This window comes from Eschscholzia californica, unplaced genomic scaffold (genome assembly GCF_041429995.1).
Source record: "Eschscholzia californica isolate CP2 unplaced genomic scaffold, dmEscCali1.0.p SCAF_3, whole genome shotgun sequence".
Lineage (NCBI taxonomy): Eukaryota > Viridiplantae > Streptophyta > Magnoliopsida > Ranunculales > Papaveraceae > Eschscholzia > Eschscholzia californica.
In genome coordinates, this window is record NW_028238420.1 from 60,062,141 (window position 1) to 60,083,370 (window position 21,230).

General features: G+C 37.2%; 3 protein-coding genes across 6 annotated transcripts; 2 read left to right on the plus strand and 1 right to left on the minus strand.

The window, feature by feature from the left end:
- The first annotated feature begins 247 nt into the window (after nucleotides 1-247).
- LOC147552652 (dihydrodipicolinate reductase-like protein CRR1, chloroplastic) lies at nucleotides 248-9,235 on the plus strand. 2 transcript variants are annotated; one of them, XM_086671092.1, is made up of 11 exons: nucleotides 445-623; nucleotides 714-836; nucleotides 929-1,003; nucleotides 1,108-1,173; nucleotides 2,524-2,619; nucleotides 2,742-2,858; nucleotides 2,944-3,036; nucleotides 8,463-8,522; nucleotides 8,661-8,762; nucleotides 8,865-8,951; nucleotides 9,057-9,235. In XM_086671092.1, the coding sequence occupies exons 1-11, from the start codon at nucleotides 507-509 to the stop codon at nucleotides 9,087-9,089; spliced, it is 969 nt and encodes a 322-aa protein (XP_086527218.1). In that variant the 5' UTR covers nucleotides 445-506; the 3' UTR covers nucleotides 9,090-9,235. The 2 variants fall into 2 exon arrangements, with proteins under 2 accessions (XP_086527220.1, XP_086527218.1); XM_086671094.1 differs by lacking the exon at nucleotides 8,463-8,522 and having other exon boundaries at nucleotides 248-623.
- Nucleotides 9,236-10,193: 958 nt separating this feature from the next.
- Nucleotides 10,194-16,638, plus strand: LOC147552653 (putative transcriptional regulator SLK3). 3 transcript variants are annotated; one of them, XM_086667300.1, is made up of 10 exons: nucleotides 10,194-10,996; nucleotides 11,608-12,492; nucleotides 12,696-12,824; nucleotides 12,970-13,018; nucleotides 13,166-13,380; nucleotides 14,036-14,104; nucleotides 14,719-14,819; nucleotides 14,903-14,996; nucleotides 15,098-15,167; nucleotides 15,518-16,638. In XM_086667300.1, the coding sequence occupies exons 2-10, from the start codon at nucleotides 11,644-11,646 to the stop codon at nucleotides 16,399-16,401; spliced, it is 2,460 nt and encodes an 819-aa protein (XP_086523426.1). In that variant the 5' UTR covers nucleotides 10,194-10,996; nucleotides 11,608-11,643; the 3' UTR covers nucleotides 16,402-16,638. The 3 variants fall into 3 exon arrangements, with proteins under 3 accessions (XP_086523426.1, XP_086523425.1, XP_086523427.1); XM_086667299.1 differs by having other exon boundaries at nucleotides 10,766-10,996; nucleotides 11,604-12,492; XM_086667301.1 differs by lacking the exon at nucleotides 10,194-10,996 and adding an exon at nucleotides 11,007-11,219.
- Nucleotides 16,639-17,678: 1,040 nt separating this feature from the next.
- On the minus strand, nucleotides 17,679-20,622 carry LOC147552654 (E3 ubiquitin ligase BIG BROTHER-related-like). Its single transcript, XM_086667302.1, has 7 exons — nucleotides 20,475-20,622; nucleotides 20,129-20,381; nucleotides 19,143-19,207; nucleotides 18,999-19,043; nucleotides 18,738-18,853; nucleotides 18,487-18,595; nucleotides 17,679-17,818 (listed from the first exon to the last, which is right to left on the minus strand). Exons 1-7 carry the CDS (start codon nucleotides 20,577-20,579, stop codon nucleotides 17,768-17,770), a joined length of 744 nt encoding a protein of 247 aa, XP_086523428.1. The 5' UTR covers nucleotides 20,580-20,622; the 3' UTR covers nucleotides 17,679-17,767.
- Nucleotides 20,623-21,230: the final 608 nt, after the last annotated feature.

Genomic DNA, 21,230 nt, shown 5'->3' on the forward strand with positions numbered 1-21,230 from the left:
CCAAGTTAAAGGCGCTTGAGGATGCCTTTCACCTCAAAATCAAAGCCATTAGAGTGCTTATAGCCAGATGAGAGGCACCTACAAAATTTCCATTATTACATGAAGGGGGCATGTAAAGAACAAAAGTGAGGGGTTCCATTTTTAAATTTCATTCTGCAGATTAGTTAAAAAGTAAAATCTCCACTTCTTTTTTTATGAACTCTACTCAACAGGCCTATTTAAACCCCCAATTGAACCGCCCAAAAGAGAAACCCATGTTTCTCTCTCCTCTCAAGTGTTTGCTCACGTGGAGAGAGAAACATGGGTTTCTCTCTTGGGCGGTTCAATCGGGGGTTTAAATAGGTGTCTGAGTAGTCATACCCTTTTCTTATAAACAACAACCTTACCCTCCATGAAAAGACTTTGAAAAAGGCTAATATTATAAACAACAACCTTACCCTCAAATTATCCATTTGGTTTCATAACCAACCAAATATTGAAGAGAAAACTTTAGAGTTTGTATTACCATGGCAGTTCTAAGCTACTTCCCATCTCAACCTAAAACTTACAAGAGAATACAGAAGTTTAGATTCAAATCTTCTTCAATCTCTTCTTCAATGCAACCTTCACAAAATAATATCAAGGTACAACCACCACCATCTCTCTCTCTCTCACTCTTCCATGGGGTCTAAGTTATGAATTTGTTATTTTGTGTGGGATATGATGACTTAAAGGTAGTGATAAATGGTGCAACTAAGGAAATTGGAAAAGCTGCTATACTTGCAGTAACCAAAGCTAGAGGAATGGAGATTGCTGGTGCTGTTGATTCTCATTTTGTGGGTGAAGATATTGGGATGGTCTCTCTCTTTCTCTCACTCATTCTCCAAGCTCATGTGGTTGCATATTTGACTTCTACTAAACTATTCCTACTATTATGTGTTATGACTAGGTTTGTAACATGGAGGAAGCTCTAGAAATACCCATAATAAATGATCTCACTATGGTTTTGGGTTCAATTTCTCAAGTAATTCATCATTCAACATTACTCTTTTCTTGTTTCAATTCGATGGTTTTCACTTTTCTCTGTCCTTTAACCTCTAAATTGTTTATGATATTCACAATTTCCAGTCGAAATCAATAGGAGTTGTTGTCGATTTCACTGAACCATCAACTGTTTATGACAATGTAAAACAGGTATTTGATCTCTTTCTTACCATTTCAAATTTCACTAATAAACATAACTTAAATGTGTATGAATTTAAGGGTTTACTGAAAACATCGATCACAGATCAACTTCGACTGTGTCATATGACTAACTTCGACTGTCTCATATGACTAACTTCGACTATTAAGTGATCGTTAAGTTGGAAATTAATTAAAAGCCGTCAGTGACCCAAACCCACAACATAGTATGTTTATGTTGGAATCGGAGCCTATTTTGGCTCGAGCCGACTCGTCAAACTCAGAAACGGAACGCGCCATTGCGTTCGTCTCGTCGAGCTCTACAATTTAGAGCCAAGAATCACTCAAATCCGATTCCGGATGAATGAGAAATTCAAGGTTAAAGTTTGAACGAAAAATCGGTTGAAATAGGTACTAAATTGTCAAAGAGGACAAGTCACGTTGGGGGGCATTCGCGCGAAGAGAACGCGCTCAGATCTGGACGGTGGGCGTTCATCGCACGGATTTGCGCGAGATCTGACGTCTGGCGTTCTCTCCGCGTTCGGGCACACTCCGGGCTACATCTAACGGTCGCGATTCTTCTCGGGCGGGCATCTCGCGGGCACGCGCGAACGCATCTGACGGCCAGCGTTCCGTCCGCGTTTTCAAGCGCGATCTGATGGCCCAAGATGAACCGACCCTTATATATTCAGTTATAGCCCCTGGTTTCGAACAGTTGTGCTCTTTAACCCAAAAGACACTATACACCTATTCAATTCCTATAAATACCACCCAAACTCACTTCATTTTTCATCAATTCAATTCATTCTCTTCTTCTCTTCCCTTCTAACAATTAGAGGTTCTGGTTAGCCTAGAATATCTAATTAAAGAAGTATTTTCTAGAGGTTCTGGATAGACTAGAATATCTAGAAAAGGAAGAAAGAAGTCTCGAGTGAAATTTGAATTTCAGAAGCATCTAGAAGTTCATCCGCATTAGTCCAAGAGCTCATAATACTGACAAAGGTTCGTCCGCTTTCAGAATATAGAAGTACCATCTTAAATTCTGAAAGGTTAGTCGTTGTATCCCGAAGGCATTCACCCTAACGTTTGGTACTGTTACCGGGGTGTAAAATGTCTTAAGGAAAGAGAATCTATTCTCGCCTCGACTACATATTTAGAAAGAAGGAATATTGATATATCATTATTCAGTAATTATTTATTTCTCTATAAGTTAGAGAAAGGAAACTCTGTCTAAATCAAGCCAAGACAGAAATCGACTTATCGATTTGATAACCAGAGGAACAACAGTTTATACAACCCATTCGCGAAAATAACTCATTTTCAAATGAAACTTAAACCTTTTGGTCTCGTATTGTCCAACAGTCGACTGCATTTGGAATGAAGAGTGTAGTTTACGTTCCAAGGATTCAGTTAGATACAGTAACAGCGTTATCGGCATTCTGTGAGAAGGCCAGCATGGTGAGCTCAGGGTGAGGTTCTATTATTATGTCTATAGCTTCGTTTCCATGTTTAATCAAAATTTGCAGTCCATTTGCATCAGTTGTATTTTCCAACTTACCTTAATTCGACGTTGATATCAGGGTTGTCTAGTTGCTCCAACTTTATCGATCGGATCTATTCTCCTCCAGCAAGCAGCAATATCAGCATCATTTCACTACAACAATGTAGAAATTGTTGAGTCAAGGCAAAATGCATCAGTACGTACATGTAGTCAATTTTCGAGTTCATATATCTTGTCGTTGATTAGATCCGAGTTATAATTTTGGTTATGTTTGTCGATAGGATTTACCATCACCAGATGCAATCCAAATCGCCAACAATCTCTCGAATCTTGGTCAAATTTACAATAGAGAAGATTTTTCAACAGATGTTCTGGTAAGCTATAAAACAAAGTTCATACCTAAATTAGTAGACACAACACAGAGAAGAAATGAGAAAATTTGAAAACGTGATGAAGTTTAAAATCTAATGGCTAATTAGACCTGTAAAACAGAATATACTGTGAATTCTAGCATTACGATATAGTACTCATGAGTTCTAGGGGTGGGAAGAAAGCCCGGGAGCCTTGTAGCCTATTAAGTGAGCCCAAATCCGTATGAGTCTGTGGGTACCCCGAACACTGAGACATACACAAACCATCCCGGCCACGGGATTTAGTTGTGCTCATTTGCAGCCCCGGTCTGAGAAACCTAGTTGTGTTATATTGCACCTTTAGCAGTAAAGGGGAGGCGCGTAAGGAACTTCCCCACCGCCCCTTCTAACCATTGCGCAGATCTGCCCTCTAGATGGAAAGTGCCCGTTGCCTGTTGGAACCCAACTCGGATCAATTCTTACTACTGCTCATGACCAAGGCTGTCGAGGGCAGAAAATGGGACAAGTGGAGGAGAGAAAGACTAGTGGGGCGAGGGAAGTAGGTGCATAGATAGGCGCTCACGTTATATAAATGTGTGTGAGTATTACATCTCATATTTGTCAAGACTAGTATATATGTTTGTCTTTGTTTATATTCATAAGGTCATTATTGTAATTGAACTACTCCTTTAGTTTCTATAAATACAAACGATACCCTACTTTGTAGGGCATCTTGAATGCAATACTTCACATGGTATCAAGAGCCATCAATCCCTAAGAATTTTCTTGGTTTTCAGTGCCATATTCCTTCTTCTCTTTCGTCTCTTTCAGCCTCAAACTCTCTTCTTCTTCCTTGTCTTAAACATGGCCGCCTCCATTGAAAATACCAACTCCCCTACTGTCATCTCTTCTCCTTCAACTCCTTCCTCCATTTCCACTCTTCCCTCCCTCACAAACATAGCCAACCTCATCTCCATTCGTTTGGATTCAACCAACTATCTTCTTTGGAAAAGTCAGTTGCTTCCCATTCTGCATTCTCAGGATCTTTTTAAATTTGTTAATGGCTCATTCCCACCTCCACCTGAAACTCTCTTGTCCTCTCTAACTGAAGGCACCTCTTCCCCAATCCCTAACCCTGATTTTGTTTACTGGTACAGGGTAGACCAGATGCTCCTTTCATGGCTAAATGCTACCTTAACAGAACCTATCCTCACCCAAGTTCTTGGTCTTACTTCTTCTCGAGCAGTCTGGGAGTCTCTTGAAAGAACTTTCTCATCAGTTAACTCAGCTAGGTTAATGAATCTCAAACTTCAACTTCAAACATCAAAGAAGGGTTCTCTCTCTGTTTCTGACTACCTTCTTCGCCTGAAATCTCTCTCTGATTCACTTGCCGCTATTGGGCATCCCATTGCTGATGATGAATTGGTCCTCATTGTTCTTGCTGGACTTGGAAGTGATTACGAAAGCTTTGTAACTTCAATCACTACTCGTGCTCTGCCTCCAACTTATTCAGAGCTCCATTCTCTTCTCCTTACCCATGAGTTTCGCCTTCAATTTGTGGCTAACTCCACTTCATCACCATCAGCCCTTCTCACCCATTCATCTAACCCTCCACCCTCTTCTTTTCGTTCAAATACTCAGTATTCTAATCGAGGGTCTAGGGGTCGGTTCTCTCACAGAGGTGGTGGTGGTCGTGGTCGTTCTTCAAACAGAGGAGGTTATAATCGATCCTCTGTTCTTGGTCCTCCACCTGAAAGACAACCTCTTATTTGTCAATACTGTGGAAGAGTAGGTCACTCTGCTCGTCAATGTTATCTTCTTCATCGATCAAATGATCTCAATCAATCCTTTGCTGCTCTTGGTATAGACTCTGTTTCTTCTGACCCAAATTGGTACATGGACTCAGGAGCTACAACTCATATTGCTTCTGATAATGCTTCTCTCATCTCTCGCTCCGACGCTCCAGTACCTGAAAATGTCATGGTGGGAAATGGCAACACTGCATCAGTAACTGGTATTGGTAATATTCTTCTCCCCTTTCATAATTTCACTCTTAAAAATACCTTACTTGTCCCTTCTTTTAAGAAGAATCTCATATCTCTTTCTCGACTTCTTCAAGATTTTAATTGTGTTGCTGTTTTATCTCGAAATGGGTTTTATGTTCAGGATCTTCCCACAGGGAAGAGACTTCTCGTCGGAACGATTGTTGATGGTCTGTTTCGAATCTCCTCTGCTCCTGATTCCCCTGTTCAAGTCAGTCTTCTTGTTCAGCATCTTCCTCCTGGCTCTCGCACTTCATCTGACATTTGGCATCGTCGTCTTGCTCACACAAACTTGCACAATTTTAATTTATTAGTTTCCAAGAAGTTATTACCATTAAACAAATCTGTACTAAGTAAGTTTCAATGTGTAAGTTGTGTGTCTGGAAAACTGCATCAGTTTCCATTTTCTAATGTTAATCATCAATCAAAAGCTCCTAATGAGCTAATTCACTCTGATCTTTGGGGGCCTTCACCAATTTCTTCGAATTCTGGTTTTCGTTATGTTTTATTACTTGTTGATGATTATACCAGGTTCACCTGGTTGTACTTTCTCAAACAAAAATCAGAAGTTTTTCATCATTTTCAAATTTTCAAATCAATGGTTGAAAAACAATTTTCAAACCCCATTAAAACTCTGCAAACCGATGGTGGTGGTGAATATGTTAATACTGATTTTCTGAATTTCTTACTAAAAATGGTATCCACCATCGCCGTTCTTGTCCCCATACACCCCAGCAAAATGGGGTGGCAGAGAGGAAGATTCGTCATCTTGTCGAAACATCCCTCTGTCTTCTTCACCAATCTTCAGTCCCTCTAAAGTACTGGCCTGATGCCTTCTCCACTGCTATTTTTACAATTAACTTATTACCCTCTTCTGTTCTAAATTACATTTCTCCTTTTCAAATGCTTTATCAAAAACAACCTAACTACAATTTTCTCAGAACGTTTGGTTGTTGTTGTTATCCTCTTCTTACTCCATATCGTTCATCCAAATTAGACTTCAAAACCAAACCCTGTGTATTTCTAGGTTACAGCCCTAACCATAAAGGTTATCGTTGTCTAGAAATATCTTCTTCTCGTCTTTTCATCTCTCGTAATGTTCTCTTTGATGAGATTAATTTCCCTTTTGCCTCTGTTTCAAAAACTCCATTAAACTCGTCTTCAAGGAAAAACCCTCTGTTACCGTTACAATGGACGGTCCAGATTACACCATCAAGTCTGACCGTTCCTCTCTCCAATTCAACTCAACGCCACCTCACATCCATTCCTCATCCGTACTCCACTTTACCAGCTGTTCCGTCTCTCTCTTTACGTGTGGGTGATGAAAACCCACACGTACCCTCTCCCACTATTCGTAATCCTCACCCTAATGTAGAGGGTGATAATACACCTGTCCTTTCTTCACCAACGTCTCCTGTTTCCACTGATTCACCACACCTGTCCTCCTTGTCTCCAACTAACCCCTCCTCTCTCTCTCATACTTTACCAAATATCAGTATCAGTACCACTGTCCCTCCTCCAACGACTCAAATCTCTGCTCCACCTTCTTCCTCAGTTTTGCCTCTTCATCAAGAAATTCCCACTCAATCAACGATTCCTCCTTCCTCCTCTTCTCTCTCTACTCACCCTATGGTCACTCGAAGTAAGGATGGCACTCGAAAACCTAAAATTTTAATTTCAACCATTTCTACTAACACCAGCACTTCGAATCTCGAAGAACCTTCAACTTATCTTCAAGCTTCGACGCAACCTCACTGGATTAAGGCAATGGAAGATGAAATAACTGCTTTACATAAGAATCAAACATGGACTCTTATTCCACATGATCCGAAAATGAATTTGGTCGACTGTAAGTGGATTTTTCGTATTAAACGACGATCAGATGGTACAATAGAACGGTATAAGGCACGATTGGTCGCTCGGGGATACACTCAACAGCAAGGAATCGACTATGCAGAAACATTCAGTCCAGTAGTTCGTCCGGCCACCATTCGAGCAGTTCTCTCTCTTGCTATTTCAAATCAATGGCATCTTCGTCAATTAGACGTCAAGAATGCCTTTTTAAATGGTGAATTACATGAATCGGTTTTTATGACTCAACCCAAAGGATTCATCAATCCAAAATTCCCAAATCATGTTTGTAAGTTAAACAAGGCTCTGTATGGCCTCAAACAGGCCCCTCGAGCCTGGCATCAGAAATTTAGTAATTTTCTTCTACAATTGGGATTTCTTCAATCTATTTCAGATCCTAGTATGTTTTATCATAAATCAAGTAAGGAATTAACGATTTTATTACTGTATGTGGACGATATTATCGTCACTGGTTCGTGTTTATCTCTTTTGCATAACTTGATTCAGGCTCTTAAGGAAACCTTCGACATGACCGATATGGGCGATCTTTCTTACTTTCTTGGAATGGAGGCACATAGAAATTCAGACTCTCTGATTCTCACACAACAACAATATACGAAGAGTTTACTTAACAAATTTGGGATGATCTCTTCAAAACAAGTCAGTACTCCAGTAATTACAGGAAAGAAATTATCCAAACATGATGGAGAACCACTATCTGATCCTCACTTATTCAGAAGTCTCGTTGGTGCGTTACAATACCTAACCATGACTAGGCCGGACATTTGTTATGCAGTTAACCAAGTTTCGAAGTTCATGAAATCTCCTACAACAACACATTTGATTGCAGCCAAACGCATTCTTCGATACCTTAAGGGCTCAATCAGTGAGGGTCTCTGTTTCAAACGTGTTCTTTCTTCTCCTATTCTTGGGTTCTCTGACGCTGATTGGGCCGGTTCTCCTGACGACCGTCGATCAACATCTGGTTCATGTGTCTTTCTTGGACCAAATTTAATCATTTGGGGCTCCAAAACTCAACCAACAGTGGCTCGATCTTCAACTGAAGCAGAGTATAGGGCTGTTGCTCACACCAGTGCAGATGTCATTTGGCTTAAGAATTTATTAACTGAGTTAGGTATCTCTCTGCCTTCTTCTCCAATTGTTCACTGTGATAACATTAGTGCTACTTATCTTGCCATTAATCCTATTCTTCATTCTAAAACAAGACATGCTGCCATTGATTTCCATTTCGTGAGAGAACAAGTTCTATCTGGTACATTACAAGTTCGATTCCTACCTGGAGATGATCAAGTTGCGGATATATTTACTAAGGGGCTCTCCACTTCTCGGTTTCATGATTTGAAGATCAAGCTCTCTCTGGTTTAGACCGTTCGGCTTGAAGGGGGGTGTCAAGACTAGTATATATGTTTGTCTTTGTTTATATTCATAAGGTCATTATTGTAATTGAACTACTCCTTTAGTTTCTATAAATACAAACGATACCCTACTTTGTAGGGCATCTTGAATGCAATACTTCACAATATTCTCATGTAACAGAAAAACTATATGATATACAATAAACATATCGAATTAACCAGATACTTCAACCAAACAAAGGTACATTATTAAACTACAGTGTATATTTTTCTTGTAATTAAACTACAAAATTAGTTATTTGAATGACCAAGTATCACCAATTTTAACATTGCCTTCTAAAAAGGATCACTTGTACTATGATTAATCGTATTTATGAAGGCGAGAGGTCAACTTCTAGGAGACGATGGATTACGAGTCCACAGTTTAGTCCTTCCAGGACTTCCCTCCGGCACAAAAGTTTACTTCTCCGGCCCAGGTGAGGTAAGTATTTAAAAAAACGTCTAATTTACCTTCTTAACGATTTAAATATTCTAAAGTATCCATCAGCGGTTAAATCTAACTAAATAAAAAATTGTTCCCAAGGTATATTGCCTTGAACACAATATCACAGATGTACAGAGTCTCATGCCAGGCCTAATTCTAGCAATAAGGAAGGTCGTTCGTCTCAAAGTAAGTCATCCTTTCATGTTTCGTATCTCATATGTTCGATTTGAACTCTAAAACAGCCCGGTTTACAAACCTTGGTTTTGTTTGGTGTTGGTTTCCCTTTTGCAGAATCTTGTTTATGGGTTGGAGAAATTTTTGTAGAGATGAAAATCTTCTTCAGACTCCACGAAGGAGAATTCAAGGAGATGAAATTCCTGTGTTTTTTTTCATTGTTGACTAGTAAATTAGAATATCTTATGGTTATCAAAATATTTTTTTTGTCATTAAGAATAATAACTTTTTCCCAATTCTGCCAGAGTAATTCAACAAAACCGCGAATGAATTTTATAAACTGTATTTCAACTAAATAAGTAGATTTGAGTAAAACTAAAAAAAATAACGAATTTGCTGATAAGTTGAAGAAATTAAAACATTAAAACGAAGAAGCATATCAGAACGAAATTACTAGTCGATGATATCAGAATCCAGTGAAGAAAGTGACGGTTCCGTAGTGTATCAGTAACAAAAGATCAGTCAAAATTGGGATCGAAGTGCAAATTAGACTATACTAGGGAGGGAAGTCTGCCCGTCCTGTGTTTTATGACTGATGACAAAAAGTACTATACTAGTTCCTTCCCGTTGGGCCCTTAATTTATGACCGACTTGCCCAGATATTTTTCAACAACAACTTTGCCCACTTTATAAAGAAGCAAACTCGGAGTTTGCCAATGAATCAAACCAATCAACTTAAGTAGAAATAAATACTAACACAAATACTGCCAACAACTGGTAGCTCAGTTGGTAAGTGCATTTCTGCAATGCGGAAGTCCCAGATTCCATCCTATGGAAGTGTAAATTTAGGAATATTGAACTTAGGTATAAACAAAGTAGTTTGTATGAGCTTTTGCCGTTTAGTTTCGTCGAGTTTTAAGCCAGTAGTGATCTGACCGTTATCGTGCTTATCACATTGTATCGATGTATCATGGGCTTTGTAATGACAATCGTAGTCTAACATTAAAAAAGACATAAATACTACTAAATAAGTAAGTGTATCCGGAGAAAAGATCATGAAAGTGTATCTAGTCAAAATTGGGATCAAAGTGCAAATTAAACTATACTTGGGAGGAAAGTATGTTTTATGACCAATGATGATGAAAAGTGATGATTGGGATGCGACCCTTAATTTATGACCAACTTGTCTTATGGTTTGCAACAACAAATTTGGCCACTTTATAAAGAAGCAAACTCTGAATTTTGCCAAAATCCATTGCAACTTTAGGTCATCAAACTCAAACTTATTTGTTTCTTCGTCTTCGTTAATTAAATTTATCGAATTGTAAACTTTCGTTTAAGTAACTACACTATCCCTCAAATTTATCAAACTTTTATTCTCATTGTGACATTTTTCTTGCATTTGGTCATCACTCGAACTAGTTCATTCATCTTCAAATTGTTTTCATTTCTTTATCCTCACCACCAGCTCAAACTAGTGAGAGTATTTGCCTCCTGTAAATGTGTCACTTGCACACATGCCACCTCACTAAATCGGTAGTCTTTGCTTTTAGTGTTTCGGGCATCTAGTTTTGGTTAGTTATAGGAAAACTTCCGTCACTTTAATCAGATCGAATTGACTTGATTAGGTTATGGAGCAATATTATATTAGGTACCATATAATATTTTGGTTGAAGTTAGATTGACCCAAATTTTTGGTGCCTTCCTCCAAAACGGGATGCCCCAAAATCCTTCTATCCATCTCTTAAACGGTATACAACCAATTATGATCCGCCACGTGTCCATTTCCAAACAAGACAACCGTGTCGCTACCACAAGATCTCCCTACAAACGTAATCAACGTCTGGTTTCTTAACACATCTTATTATAAATACCGGCAATTCCCTGTAAATTTAAGGTTTGTTGACTGGTCCAGCCGGTCACCACCATCTAGTTCTGTAAAATTCCGGCGATTTACTTATATACAAAGCTAAATTGCGAATAAGTATGGCGAATCTGAAGAACAAGAGTTGAACTTGATTTTTTTTTTTTTTTCTATTTCTTGATCTAATTTCAAGGTTAGTATTTATTTTATTTTGATTCTACTTGTTTGAATTATATTTAGCTCGAAAATCGAGATTATTTTGAATCAAATCATTGAAATAGTTAAAGTTGTGAAATTTATCTTTAATCACTTTGATCTTCTAGGGTTTTTATTTTCCCCCAATTCGTATTACGTCTGTGTCTATTTACTTCGATGCATTGGAGGGTAGTGGTGATTGATAATTTTGGGGGTTTTAGGTCTGATCTCTTACGTTTTGCTGAATCTCTTACACGTTATGAGGGTTTAAGTTATTGAATGTTTCTGGGATTTGGATTTTAGTGAGAAATTCTTCTGTTAGATTGCTGTTTTGATACTGTAGATTAAGAAGTTTATGATTAGATTTAGTTTGAGTGGAGAAATTAGGGTTTTTCTTTTCTTGAACAAGGGCAAGAATGAGAATGATTTAGTTGATAATATAAAATTAGGGTTTTCTTTGGAGTTATAGTGGTTTGAGTTGCATTACAAGGTGTGAGCTTTAGAGTGGTTTTATAGTTTCTATCTGTTGCTTTTTGTAGCTCTGGATTGGGGTAAGTTTGTTTTTTTAGGTTTTGATTTCTGATATGTTTACTTTTCTTTTCCAGGAAGACGGGTTTTTAGGGCTGGCCTTGAATAACTACTTGGATGGCTGGAGGCCCTGCACAGTCCTGTTCAAGCTCTGGTATCTTCTTTGAGGAAGATCAGCAACCACAGGCATTACTTAAGGCTCACTTAAATTTTGGAAATTCTTCCAGTTCCATCCCCGGGACGGAACATTCAACTTTTCGTCCAGGTTCAGGTGATATGAACCACGTGACAAACTCTGGACCAAGTTACGGTGCAAGTTCATTAGTCACGGACGCCAACTCCTCTCTCTCGGGAGGATCTCGTTTGCAGAGAACTGCCAGTATCAGTACAGAGTCTTACCATCGACCACCTGCATCACCATTGTCATTTTCATCAAATAATATGTCTATTCCAGGAGCCTCAGTTATAGATGGATCTCTGATGCAGCATAGTTTTCATCAAAATCAGAACTCCCAGAATTGGCAGCAGCAGAGGCATCACGGGCTTTCTAGTGCTACATCTCAACCAACAGCACGAGGTGCCCAAATTTCACAAATTTCGACTCAGGAGCCGAACAATTACTTACATATTGATAAGAAACCCAGACTTAATATCAAGCAGGAAGAGGTTTTGCAACAACTGATGCAAAGACAGAATCAAGTGCAGTTCCAAGGACAGAATCCACAACTTCAAAGCTTTTTACAGCAGCAGCAACAGCAGAGACTCCTACAGCGGCAAAATCAGCCACAACAGATACTGCAGTCTATGCCACAGATTCAGCTTGCACAACTGCAGCAGCAACAACTAAGACAACATGTTCAGCAACAGAGTGTGCAGCAAGTAACTGGGGTGAAGCGTCCTTATGAAAACGGTGTATGTGCTCGCCGGCTGATGCAATATATATATCATCAACGCCAAAGACCACAAGTATGTTCTATTATACTTCTTTATTAGTACCATGCGTCATCTTCTCGATCTGATTCTTTTTAACTTTTGTATTGCAAAAGGATGTATTATTGTGTTATGAGTTGGTTCTCTTGCAACTTCAGCTTCTTGTCTAGTTTATAGTTGGAGCTGGAACTACTTCATAATATGACAAGTTCTAACCCTTTTTGAGTTCTTCATTCCAGGACAATTCGATTGTTTATTGGAGGAAAGTTGTAGAAGAATATTTTTCCCCACGTGCTAAAAAGAGGTGGTGCTTCTCCCAGTATGAGAATGTTGGACATCATGCAGGTGTTTTCCCTCAGTCAGCCATGGTTAGTGTAATTGGCAGTTTTCCTGTTATCCTTTTATTTTCTCGCTATCTTTCTATTTAGAGTTGCAAATACATTTTCACTTCATCATGGTAATTCTTGAGTTTTATTCAATTCCAAGCCCTGAACTTTGTTCTATTTCTTTCAGGATGCATGGCAATGTGACATTTGTGGTTGCAGATCAGGAAGGGGATTTGGTGAGTAGTTTATTATTTGATCAAGTTCTGTACCAGTAACTATTAAGGAAATACTTGAGTTTGCTTCGTTTTAGTTTTGCCACTGTTATCTTCTCTTAATATCTTAATAATAGTAGTAATTACTTTTCTTTGTTGGTTATTGGACAGAGGCAACTTATGAAGTACTTCCTCGGCTTACTAGGATCAAGTTTGATGGAGGGGTTATTGACGAGCTCTTGTTTATGGATAATCCCCGTGAATGTAGATTCCCGTCAGGCATAATGATGTTGGAATATGAAAAAGCAGTCCAAGAGAGTGTTTATGATCAAGTTCGTATTGTGCGTGAAGGTCAACTTCGTATAATATTCTCCCCTGATTTGAAGGTATATAACGATCAGTTTCTAAGTGAGATTTGCAATGCTAGATTTTTTGATTAAAAAATGGGACCATAACGAGAAAGTAATGCCAGTAAGGACTTCTCTTCATGATAATTTACAGTGAGTTTTACATTACTAGATTTCTTGATGAAAAAAATTTGGATCACAATGAAGGACTAATGCCATTGAGGAGGATTCACCCCATTATGACTTCCCTGTTGAAGACGATAATTCAATGTTACTGACTGCATTTTCAAACAAAACACATTTGAGATCCTTAAGAATCAGTCACTATATTATATATAATTTATCACTAATTAATGCTGACAACGTATCCTTAAAGCTCTTTGTAATTCAGTTTTTTAATATATTCATTCGAAGTTTCAAAAAAGGAAAAAAAAAATCAACACCGATTTAATAATCTTTTCGGAGCTTGAATTACTGGTTCTCTAGTGGATCGCATGAAATGTAAGTCACTTCTAAGCAGAATGCCAAATAAGAACAAATCAAGTTTGAAATGAGTCTCTGACTAGAGCTGAATTAGTGCAAATAAATCTGTTTAGAAGCATTTATAATCTATTAACTTATGGAGGACTATGAGCATTCTTTTGTCTGTGGAATTGGAGCCTTATTTTAGTTGTGGAATTGGGCATTCTAACAGATAATGTCTTGGGAGTTCTGCGCACGGCGGCATGAAGAGCTTATTTCTCGTAGACTGTTGGGACCACAGGTATTAATATTTATTGCTAGACATTTGCGATATTATTGTTGAATGTTGTTTAATTGCTTACAGGTCATGTATCTACTGTCAGTATTTTATCAAGATAGTAAATGTCCCAAGCTAAGTCTAGTACATATGCAATTGGTATTTTAGTCCATGTCAGATACTCCGACTTCAAACTTTACGTACTTATATCAAGTCAGGATAGCTTTCTTATATTGTCTGATTGAATGGTAGTATTATAATGAATTTCTGCCAGATCCCAAATAGAAGCTATTACAGCTTTCTGTAGAGATATTGTAGTGACTTAAGTTTTAGCTTTTATATTGGAGTTCCATGATTTCATTCATTCTTCTCTCTTTTCGGACATCTTCAGAGTTTTCTTTATTAACCTTTTGTTGAAAGCCTCAGAGTTTCTACAGTGGGCGGTTTCATATGGTGATCGTTTTGATTTTTGAACCGTTAGTTTCATAGGGTAATTACTAATTACTTAAATGTTTACAAGTATGAGGTAGATAATTTCACATACAAGTTGTTAGTTTGTCGATACAAAATTTTGTTTGGTGACGATTAATTTTTGAGTACTTTAAGTTTGTAACTTGTATTTATATTTGTGATTGCAGGTAGTTCAGTTGATGCAGGTTGCACAAAAATATCAAACCGCTCTTACTGAAAGTGGATCTGCAGGACTCTCTCCTGAAGATTTACAAGCAAATGGCAATGCGTAAGTCAACAATAAACTTTGGTCTCAATTTCTTTCATTATTATGTTTGTCCTTGTTTATACCTGCTTTTGAATCTTTATTAGGTTTGCGGCAGCCTCGCGTCAGCTAGGAAAAACTTTGGAGTTACCGTCACTAAATGACTTGGGATTTTCGAAGAGATATGTTCGATTCCTGCAGGTGGCTAATATGTTTTGCTTGATCTAATATTTGGAGTTGAACAGCTTCGTCAAAAATTCCGGTCATTATATCTAATCATTATTGTTATTTCTGTTTGACAGATATCAGAAGTTGTCAATAGTATGAAAGATTTGATACGTTTCAGTCGAGTAAACAATATGGGACCTATAGGTAACTTTTTAAGATTATGATCAACGTTGCTGATGTTTATATCTTTCCCAAATCAAGATTTAAAGTTTGGGTTGTTATTCTTCTGTTGAATGAACCAAGTAGCCTTGTGATACGTTTGAAGTCTGAATGGAAAATATTGTCCTCCCTGACATATTTGAGAGCTGATACATTCACAATTCAGTTCTGTAAAGACGCCGGCTAGTTCCATATATATATTTCATTTTTTAACTTTTTCTTGTTATATTCCTCTTGCAAATCGACGGGTTTCAGCTTTGTTTAAGTGATAACACTGAGCAATTTTATTGCTTTTTTTTAAACTCGATCTCTTACATGTGATCAAAAATTTGCAGAGAGCTTGAAGAGTTATCCTCGACAGACATCTGCAAGCAAGAACCAGATGCAGGAAATGGAGCAGTTAGCTAGTGCTCATGGTCTGCCAAAAGATATCAATACTCTGAACAAACTAATGGCAATGCAATCTGGTCAAAACAGGAACATGAATAAGAATAGCAACCACCAAATGGTTGGGGGTGGAGGAGCTTTGAATAACTCCACTCAAAATGCGTTGGCATTGAGTAATTACCAAAATTTACTGAGACAAAACTCCATGAAGTCGAGTTCTATCATGCTTCAACAAGAGGGTTCTTCTTTTGGTGGTTCTCGCCAAACAAATCAATCTTTGCCATCTCAAGCTCCTACTTCAAATCAAGTTAATATATCAAATCATCCCCATCACCAGCAGCAAAATCATTACAACTTGATTCAACAGAACCACCAGACACAACCCCCTCAGGGGAATCAGCAAATGATTCAGCAATTGCTGCTAGAAATGTTGAACACCCGTGATGATGGAACAGTCCAGCAGCAACGTCAGCAGAGTTCGTCGGCTATTACTAGTATCAGTGCAGGTGGTGGTGGTAACTTACAAGCGAAACCCGCTGGAAGTTCGGGTTCTGTCGGGATTCCTCCAGGGTTTGCTAATAACTCGCCTACTTCTGGTGGTCGGAGTATGGCTAGGAATGATAGTTTCAAAGGAAGTACCAGTAGTAGCAACTCTCCCGTGGTCGGTGGTGGTGCAGACAGTAACACCATGGTTGGCAGTGATGGCAGTGGCAGCGGTGGTGGCGGTGGCTGTGTAAACAACTTCAACACAGAAGTATCTGATAGCCATTTTAGTTTCTCAGACATTCCGGACTTATCAAGTGAGTTCGCTGAATGGGATCAGGTACCCTAAGTTGTTTTGTTTGTACAGAACCCTCTCAAAACTCCCAGTACTTTTCTTAAGAAAACTTTTTGATTGTTGGCATTCTGGATATTAACTTTAGGTTTTGGCGATTTTTCATGGTTTGTCGTTGGTAATGTATCTCTCTAGTATAGTTGAGTATGCCTATAAAAGTCGAACAATTGAGCAGACATACTTATACTTAGTATATGATAATATCTTACATGAATATAAATTGTTGCCAGTGCATTTAGTTTTCTTCTTTCCTTTCAAGTTCTGTTTGACTTTTGGTAGTTGCTTAGGTTTCTTAGAGCATATACTTGTGCTTCAAGTATTTATGAAGTTGAATGCTATTAGATTGGTATGTATGGCTTTTTGCATGAATTTGACAGGCAAATTTTAGGTTAATGGCTACAAAATTTTATGACCAAATTCTCTCTTTCTTGTCTGAGTATTTCTGTAAGATAGCTAGGGATAATTTGACACTGACTTCCAAATATTTAGTGATATTTGTACTACACTCCCAAAATGCAAATGGTTCTGGCAATAACCCCAATTTGCTTGTTTTCCGTCAAATACTGTCAAATGATTTTTGCGCAAAATGCACATCTGTACTGTAACAAAAGTACCCATCTAATCCTACTGTGAGCTTTCTTCCCGCTGAGATCAACAGGTATTATTGAGTTCGATAAAATAGTTGTTAGAACTTCATACCCACAATTGCCCACCATTCTCTATAAAAAAAGCAAGAGCTTCTGGCGAATTTTTAGAAGTGTTGGGTAGTTTCAGCCAAGTACGTTCGTTCTTGCCAAAACAATGAAAGGAGGAGCTAATTCCGGATCAGGATTAGTAAGAATTAACTGAAACGGTTAGGCCTATGTCAGTATGTCATGACAATATTATTTTAAGAATTCTGATTCTATATAATTGGTTTTAGTTGTTAATTTTATCGTTCACACATCTTCAATTATTTCTTTCATATTCACAAAGTTTTCACAAAGGACAATATTGTTGTTACTGCCAACAACTCTTGGTCGGAGAGACATATTCTTCCATTTAAGAGGTTAAGGGTTCGAAACACGTTGACTATTAAAAAAAAAATAGTACGAGAGAGAGAGAGAAAGAGACAGACCATTGTTATAAAGGAATAAAAATATATTAATATGATTAGAGTACTTAAATTTGCAACTTCTATAATGAAAGAAATAACTACTACCCTATATGACTCAAGATTGTCATCTTCAAATATACCTCAAAACTACAACCCTAATTCACCTATTTTGTGCTATTTCAACTGCTTAGTATTATAAGCTGGATTTGACTACCTTCAACCAAGTTTCTTCCATCAGCATCATCAACCAACACATATCTCGCATAATTACTCAAATCCTAAACTTTCATATACATCCGCATTGCAAACTGGGCACGTCTGGTTAAATCACGTAAAAAAAAAAAAATTAGTTTCTACTACAATATATATCGCATATTTATCAAAGAATAAGGCATAAAAAGTTGATCAAGAAATGGTAATTTCATTATATACAATAATGTCAGACCAGATATGGTGAGGTCTGAGTGTTGAAGATCTTCTAGAGGTGAACTTAATCTAAGGTGGTGCTTCTGTTTCGTTCAAATTCAGATCTGAATTGGCTAGAATAGAATTATTATTGACAAGTAGTCTAAAAAGACTGATATGAGCTGATCCTCGGTCCATTTAAGTCTTAATAAAAGAAGGTAAACCACTGGTCCGGAATAACCTGAAATGATAATTGAGCGACTGGTTACATCCGTTTGGATTCGAGCAAGTTAGACTCAAATATATGTTAGACTAGGGCAAGCCAGATTCAAATAAGTCAAACTCGACCAAATTCAAGTTAAGAGCCCGAGAGCAAGGCCCGCGAGCAAGTCAGATTCAAATAAGTCAGACTCAGATGCCTAAGTTGAAACGAAGCACAGGTTATCAACCGGAACTTGGGGTATGTTTATAAGTTAATGAATCTTAATCTATCCAAACATTTTAGCATAACATATAGAAACCATTGGCGAATTAGATCAGTTAGTTGATGGATAAATTATCGAAATAGGAAAGTGAATTACCTTGTTCATCTTCAACCATTTAGTGATACATTTTGTATGATATAGATGACGGCATCGCAAAGTCGTGTACTTATCTAGAGTTTTAAATCCCATACAACAGATTGAACACCTGCATATAATTACAATTTTAAATAAAAGGGGAAGCGAACAAAGATCTGTCTAGTTAACCATGCATGTGATTTGTCTTCGGAAAGGAAAAGTAAAAAACTCTAAAATAATAAACATAAGAATAAGATTCTAAATTAACATACTCCTCGTTTTTTTTATTCGAGAAAAATCCGATCTTGGAAGATTTCAAGCGCGAAATTAGATAATCTGAAAGTCCTCGGCTCTCAGTACCGATTTCCTCCCCTAGTGATTGCAGTTGCTGATAGAAAAAGAATTTCAATTCAAGTCATGTATAACACAAAATATATCGTATACTTTGTCAAGTAACTCCGCTGAGTGTATCCTAACACTTCTACATTATGTTTACATCGATAATAGTGCTTATTGATCGGCAAAATACTTACCTCATAGGACATGTTATCTGGATTAATATTATCTTCTGTCGTTTCCTGTTCTCGAAAAAGAGAAAATCTTACATTTTGCTAGTGGATATGAAAAGGTAATCTTCAAACATAATATAAGAATGGAAATAACAGCACATAACTTACCCCTCCCGGATGACTTTCAGTAAGGATTTCTCTATGACTTGTCGGATATTGTGGTTCTCCATCATCTACGTAAAACAGATTATGTTAACGATATGAATCGAAAGAAGGATTAAGAACTATAATATTGTTCAACAGAATACATTATTGAAAACTTGACTTTTGATTACAATGATATCTAAATTTCCATTATACAATCCCTTGAGCCTATTTCTCCAAGACAAAGACCAAAGAGGAAGACCCAAATGAGAAATCTATGTTAGATTTTACGAAAGATGAATCAAAACCTACCGTTCTTAAATGCAAATAGCTTTTCTTTTTAAATTTACTAGGGTATATCCCGTGCCCTAAGCCACGGACAGTTGTATCAATCAAATGTGACAAATTTTTTATTGTTCTATTCTGGATACTCTCATTTTTTTTGTATTATTTTTTTTGTTTCCTTTTCCTTAAATTAGTTATTATTTTATTGAAAGAGAGAGAGATTTTAATTTCTTTTTTTAACTCTTGAAATTTATATTGTTTCTTTTATTTTCTTAAATTGGTTATTTTATTTCTAAGAAAGATACGGTTATTATTTTTAAATAGGTAATTTTTTCTCTACGAAGGACTATTTTTAAATTTTGAGAAAGACTTCTAGACAATATCCTTTATTAAAAAAAAAGGTGTTTGTCCCAGTAAGCGTTTTTCTTTATGTTTTATTATACAGATATAACTAAATTTAAGTTAGAGTGTATAGTCCAAATTTAGGAAGATTGAAGTTTAAAAACAATTGAAGCATCTTCAACCCTTACATAGATCATAGGAACTAGGATATATCGTTTAAGAAACGGACTCTACCAACAAGCTGTATTGTCACGGCTCATTTGGTTATTGAGCGCCACGGCTCGTCCTGAGACGAGCCGTATGAGGCCGTTTTATACCAACACCAGCCCATTTATGACCTCTAGTGATGAGTCCAATATGATAGAAATTGGAACATAGCGTACCGATTTCGGGTTCATGAGTTTCTTCAAGAGAGGCAGCACCAAAATCATTCTCCATTTCCTGCAAAGCCCTGGCAAATTCTTCGTCCATCTTCAACTGATAATCGGCATAGCTTCTGTGTGAATATTCAGCTTCTCTTCCACTCATACTACTACTGTTACCATAACTATGTCCACGAACATCATTACCAGAACTTGTTGAAGCTATAGTTCCGTAATTTCCACCACTTGATTGTAGTGATTGGTACAAGCACTCCTGTAACACAAGTACATTACAAATTTGAAATATATAAACATCATTACGAACTTATTACGACAATGAGATTTCTGAGGTTAAACTAGTATTCACCTGATCTTGAAGAATTTCTTCAATGGAACGATGATCGTTTTCGAGTGAATAACCTTCCAAATTCTCAACATCATCGGCTTGCCAATTCCCACTTGCCCTCCTCATAGTTCTCGTTGAATCGAAAACAAGTTAATCTTATCTTCTCCAATATTCTACCAAACTGAATTTTTTTTAAAACACTTTAATGATCTTACTCTTTTTGAAACATTAAAAGTCAAGCAATTAGTTTGAAAACTACAATTAACTAATGAATAAGACAGCAACTCATTGTTACATATGTGAGGAGAAGTGACTTTGTTATTAGTCTCTTTCTAGGTCAATCTATGTTCTTTTAAGTAAATGCCTTGGTCAAATTAAGAAGAAGTGACTTTGAAATAACACCTAGATTATTCAAATACTGAAAATTGAATCAAAACTCAACATACCCATAAAAGGAATCTTCATAATTGTTGCAGAAATTAAACATAAGCTATAACTAATGAATGATGAAAAACATAAGATTTCATAATGAAACCACAATGGGTTCTCAAAAAGATACTGAAAATCATATAATAACTTTTAATTAAATCAAATAAACAAAAAACAAGATAATGGGCATTTGAGAAATCAAAGTTCTTAACCAACACTAAAGATTGAAAATATTTTGATGCCATAGAAGATTGATGAAGAGCACTAAAACCCAAGTAGTGGGTTCTGTTTAGAGAGACAAAGTTAGAAAGAGAGAGAGAGAGATTGAATTACCTTGGGGATTCACTA

Bases quoted from the DNA above. Each gene is read 5' to 3' on its own strand.
- LOC147552652 (XM_086671092.1), top strand. From the start codon at position 507: ATGGCAGTTCTAAGCTACTTCCCATCTCAACCTAAAACTTACAAGAGA. The intron at 2,620-2,741 runs GTGAGCTCAGGG...CGTTGATATCAG, and splicing joins TCTGTGAGAAGGCCAGCATG to GGTTGTCTAGTTGCTCCAAC. The intron at 8,952-9,056 runs GTAAGTCATCCT...TCCCTTTTGCAG, and splicing joins GGAAGGTCGTTCGTCTCAAA to AATCTTGTTTATGGGTTGGA.
- LOC147552653 (XM_086667300.1), top strand. From the start codon at position 11,644: ATGGCTGGAGGCCCTGCACAGTCCTGTTCAAGCTCTGGTATCTTCTTT. The intron at 14,820-14,902 runs GTAAGTCAACAA...AATCTTTATTAG, and splicing joins TTACAAGCAAATGGCAATGC to GTTTGCGGCAGCCTCGCGTC. The intron at 15,168-15,517 runs GTAACTTTTTAA...AAAAATTTGCAG, and splicing joins AAACAATATGGGACCTATAG to AGAGCTTGAAGAGTTATCCT.
- LOC147552654 (XM_086667302.1), bottom strand. From the start codon at position 20,579: ATGAGGAGGGCAAGTGGGAATTGGCAAGCCGATGATGTTGAGAATTTG. The intron at 20,382-20,474 runs GTGAATACTAGT...CTTGTGTTACAG, and splicing joins AAGAAATTCTTCAAGATCAG to GAGTGCTTGTACCAATCACT. The intron at 19,044-19,142 runs GTAAGTTATGTG...TTTCGAGAACAG, and splicing joins CTGAAAGTCATCCGGGAGGG to GAAACGACAGAAGATAATAT.